The sequence below is a fragment of the Austrofundulus limnaeus genome, unplaced genomic scaffold, assembly GCF_001266775.1.
Source record: "Austrofundulus limnaeus strain Quisiro unplaced genomic scaffold, Austrofundulus_limnaeus-1.0 Scaffold621, whole genome shotgun sequence".
Taxonomy (NCBI): domain Eukaryota; kingdom Metazoa; phylum Chordata; class Actinopteri; order Cyprinodontiformes; family Rivulidae; genus Austrofundulus; species Austrofundulus limnaeus.
This window is the reverse complement of record NW_013953023.1, coordinates 169,320-171,098: the sequence shown is the minus strand read 5'-3', so window position 1 is coordinate 171,098 and position 1,779 is coordinate 169,320. Positions and strand designations below refer to the sequence as shown.

The window sequence follows — 1,779 nt, the reverse complement described above, 5'->3', positions numbered from 1 at the left end:
AAAAGAAAAAGACAAAGAAGCGGCCGAACTAGCAATCCTCAACAACTTTTTAATTTTTACACCAGGAGCTAAAGGTCTGTTTCAGGAACTCACATCCCCCAGCAATCAGCAGCTAGTAAGTGTCAAATTGAACTTGCATTTTAAAATTAGCTTCCGCTAGTTTTTCTATGGCGTAAGCGCTTTTGAAGTCGCAGACCTAAATATTTTCATATGTGCTTTAGAAATTGCGGAGCTAATTTTTAGATTAGCGCTGCCCACCACTGCTTATTTGTTTCTGGTCGCCGCATAATCAGTAACATTATCTGTAAAATAACAAACTGATGGTCGGTCAATTCTTAATTCTCATATTGCTAGTTTTCAAATGGTCATTTTACAACATCGTAGACTTTTTGTTATGGATTTTAGTTTTGGTGTGCCACTCCTGGTTTTTCAATGCCCCCCACACCCCACATAGCCACCCTGAAAATAAATTCTGCAGGCGCCACGGAGTCAGAGTTTTCTACAAAATTAAAGAAAACAATAATCTGAGTGATGATAAACATTACAGAACAGAGGTCAAAAATAAATGATCTAAGGACAGAGCCTGACAGATCGACACAGATCCAGTCACAGTCCCTGTTCAACAACACTCTGGATAACCTGGATTTAGTTTTAACACCACTGTCATGAAAGGCAGGCAATATAACTGTCTTTGTGTTTGGTTAGTTTGTGGTGTTTGAGTTTGAAGTTGTGTAAATGACTGGGATGAAGCTAGGGCTGCAACAACAAATCGATAAAAATCGATTATTAAAATAATCATTAGTTGCAGCCCTAGATGAAGCAAAATTTGCCAGCTATTGGAAAAGATGAGAAAACCAGAACAAACAGCAACATAAAACACTGACAATTCTCAACCAATCACATAGGTTCATTTCCTTCTGGATATCAGAAAACTACAACGTCCTCAGTCAGCACAGCTGGTTTAATGAGTGAAATGTCAACCCTGGACTCCTGGTTTGTCTAAACAACAGCCAAGGAAAAGACAAACAAAACAAGTAATTACTTAAAATATATCCCAAACACAACAGTCTAAACACAACTCACTGTGTCGTTGGTTGGCGAGGACAGGATACCAAACAGGCTGGAGACACGGCGTCCGATGCCAAACAACATCCCCTGACCCTGCTGCAGAGCTCGATACTGCAGCTTTCCCGCAGAATCTGCACTTATTCTCAACAGCTGGTTACTGACTGACGACAGGACGAAGCTTCTGCCCTGAAAGAAAAGAGTTAGAAATTTGTGGCTTTTCTAATTAATCAAGTTGGACGTTAACCGTGTTTCCATCAAGGCTTTTTGATGCGCATTTAGAAGTGTCGCATTGAAAATGCGAAAAAAAAAAGTTGGATGGAAACAGCAAAATTCAAAAAAAAAATCCTCAATTCGCTAAAAAGTTTTTAATGCTCGCTTGAGGTGGTTTTTGGATGATTCGCAAAGTAGTTAATGAGCAAAACGGGAGATGGAAACAAGTTTGCTGAATAAATTCTGACGTAGCGCATATTTACCTCACGTGACGTTCAGCTGTTTCCGCTTTCCTGCCTCGTCCCGGATGTTATCATAAACGCGCGAAAACATGGCTGTGACATTGCGTTTATTTTCCTACGTCTCCTGGCAGCGTTAAACATAGGCTGTAGCTGAATAGATATAATAATTACGACTTGCCCAATAGCAAGGCATTCACAAAAAAAATCGCTCCATTGTCCCGAGATGATTAGCCTCTGCTAGTTAGCAAGTTTCACTTCC

General features: G+C 40.1%; 1 protein-coding gene across 1 annotated transcript in view; it reads right to left on the bottom strand.

Annotated features, from left to right (window-relative positions):
- Positions 1-1,779, bottom strand: part of nup133 (nucleoporin 133) — a gene marked incomplete at its 3' end in the record, with an annotated part of 27,935 nt that overhangs the window by 23,576 nt on the left and 2,580 nt on the right. Inside the window, 1 exon segment of the mRNA XM_014027186.1 lies at positions 1,084-1,254. Coding sequence (XP_013882640.1) covers positions 1,084-1,254 — 171 coding nt within the window.